This window comes from Aplysia californica, unplaced genomic scaffold (assembly GCF_000002075.1).
Source record: "Aplysia californica isolate F4 #8 unplaced genomic scaffold, AplCal3.0 scaffold01249, whole genome shotgun sequence".
Taxonomy (NCBI): Eukaryota; Metazoa; Mollusca; class Gastropoda; order Aplysiida; family Aplysiidae; genus Aplysia; species Aplysia californica.
Genome location: NW_004798519.1, coordinates 97,044 through 99,366, shown reverse-complemented (window position 1 = coordinate 99,366; position 2,323 = coordinate 97,044). Strand labels below are relative to the sequence as shown.

General features: G+C 43.9%; 1 protein-coding gene across 1 annotated transcript in view; it reads right to left on the bottom strand.

Moving 5' to 3' along the window:
- Nucleotides 1-1,216: 1,216 nt before the first annotated feature.
- LOC101858593 (protein scribble homolog) overlaps nt 1,217-2,323 on the bottom strand; it is a gene marked incomplete at its 5' end in the record, with an annotated part of 97,722 nt that continues 96,615 nt past the window's right edge. The window contains 2 exon segments of the mRNA XM_035973463.1: nt 1,217-1,854; nt 2,269-2,295. Coding sequence (XP_035829356.1) covers nt 2,277-2,295 — 19 coding nt within the window.

Genomic DNA, 2,323 nt, shown 5'->3' with positions numbered 1-2,323 from the left:
TGTACCTCATTAATTCCTTCTCTATCTTTGTACCTCATTAATTGCTTCTCTATCTTTGTACCTCATCAATTCCTTCTCTATCTTTGTACCTCATTAATTCCTTCTCTCTATCTTTGTACCTCATTAATTCCTTCTCTCTATCTTTGTACCTCATTACCCCCCTCTCTATCTCTGTCCCTCATAACTTAACTCTTTTTCACTGTGCACAAAACCATCTAGCAAAAGGAATAAAACCAAATCTACGAAGGGAATGGACAAGTGAGTGGTGGGTGGGCGGGTGGGGGTTGGGGGGGAAATTGGTATGAATGAAGTCTAAGGGACAACAGAGAGAACAAGTCGTGGGTCGTGGGCTGCAGTCTCTGGCAGGGAAACACGAGTTGACGGCTGAAAGCATTTTCTCCCGCACGCTAGGCCAAGCTAAAACAAAACTACAGCGGAGTCTGCTTAAACCAAGACATTTTTGCGGGATTTTAGTCGATTTTTAGCAGCGGCTTTTGGTTTACAGAAGTTACTCAAATTAAAGTGGAAGAAGAAAAAAAATCAGGGATTTTATCTTCTTTCTGTTTACGGCCGCTCTTTTCGGGGTCACCGCATGTGTTTGGTTTGAGCAAACTCCACCGTACTCCACACTCAAAAAATTGTAAGTACAGCATTCACGTTAAAAATCTGGTATTTTAAAATCAGTTTTAATATAATTATATATTTATATATATATATTTATATTTATATATGTGTTGTATATAAAAGAACAAGGAAAAGAACAAACAACAAATCAGACGACAGGTCCGAACCGTCTCCACCCTCCCCACCATTGTGACTCGGGGGCTGTCTCTCTCTCTCTCTCTCTCCTCCGGTCTGCTCCTGCTCTGTACAGCCACACACGAATGGAGGAACGTACGTCAATCCCCGTTCTCTCAAGCGACACACGCTGACGGAGGACAACGCCCAGCAGTGCACGCTCCACCGTACCAGACAACATCATCAGTTTTGTGCAAAAGTATCACAAAATAGTTCTCCACCACGACTCCAGACACACAGTTACACACGCACGAACGCACGCACGTGTAAACACACACACTTACGCAGTCGCGCGGCACATACAGACAAGGCCTATGGTCAATCTTAACGCACAGTGCTCAGGGTACATTCTCAAAAAAACCACACCCACTTCACAAGTCACAAGTCATGAGGCAACCAAAAGTCACAAGTCATACGGTTTTTGGTACAGTTCTCTTTTTTTTATATCAAATGTAAAAAAAAAAAAATTCCACACAAACATTTCCTTTTTTCTTTTGAACAGGTTACACAAAAGTCTTCTATATCCGAGTGGAAAAAAAAAAAAAAAGAACAACAACAAATAACTCAACTGTCATTAAATTTATCAAAAAGGCCACTGTACAAAAACAGACCACAACAGTTCCAGAAAATACCTGTCCCGTAAATGCATGAAGAAGTGGACATTCCAAAATCTCCCGACATAACGCACAGTCGCTTCAAGAGGAGTTTGCTCACACTAGGCCGGCTCGCCATGGCGGCGTTTCAAAAGTGGATGTGTAGGACACGAGAAAGAGAGAGAGAGAGAGAGGAGGGAAAAAAAAAAAGAGCAATAAACATTGAGCAGTGTAACATGGATCGGCAGAGCCCCTCTCCTCCTTGCTCCCCTCCCCCAAGCGACCCCCGCGGCAGCACAACTACCGTTGTGACAACATAGGAGGAGGGGGCGGCAGGGGGTGGGGGGTGGTTGAGGGTCGCCGTCGCTTCACTCTCGACAATCTCCACTCCAGGCAGTCTCTACATCCGCGCGTCGGCCACCACTTTTTTTCCACACAATTTTGATAAAAGTTTCTAAAGATACTGTGGAAAAGAACAAAGTAAGAAAACTGAATTAGTAAACTGTGGTTAAAACATGAGAAAAACTTTTTGTAAATATTGGGTCAACATTTTAAAAATGAGCTAGAATTATTTAAATGTGGTCAGACGAAAGTGACCAAGCTATAAATGATAATCTTCCCAAACACACACACACACACACACACTCTCTCTCTCTCTGAGCATCAAGTCCTGTGACTGAGGCAGACACTCACCACTAATATTAATGTTGACTTTCGCCCCACACATACACCCACCCACACACACAAACACACACACACACTCTCTCTCTCTCTCTGAGCATCAAGTCCTGTGACTGAGGCAGACACTCACCACTAATATTAATGTTGACTCTCGCCCCCCACACACACCCACCCCCACACACACACAGACACTCACCACTAATATTAATGTTGACTCTCGCCCCACACACACACCCACCCACCCACATCCA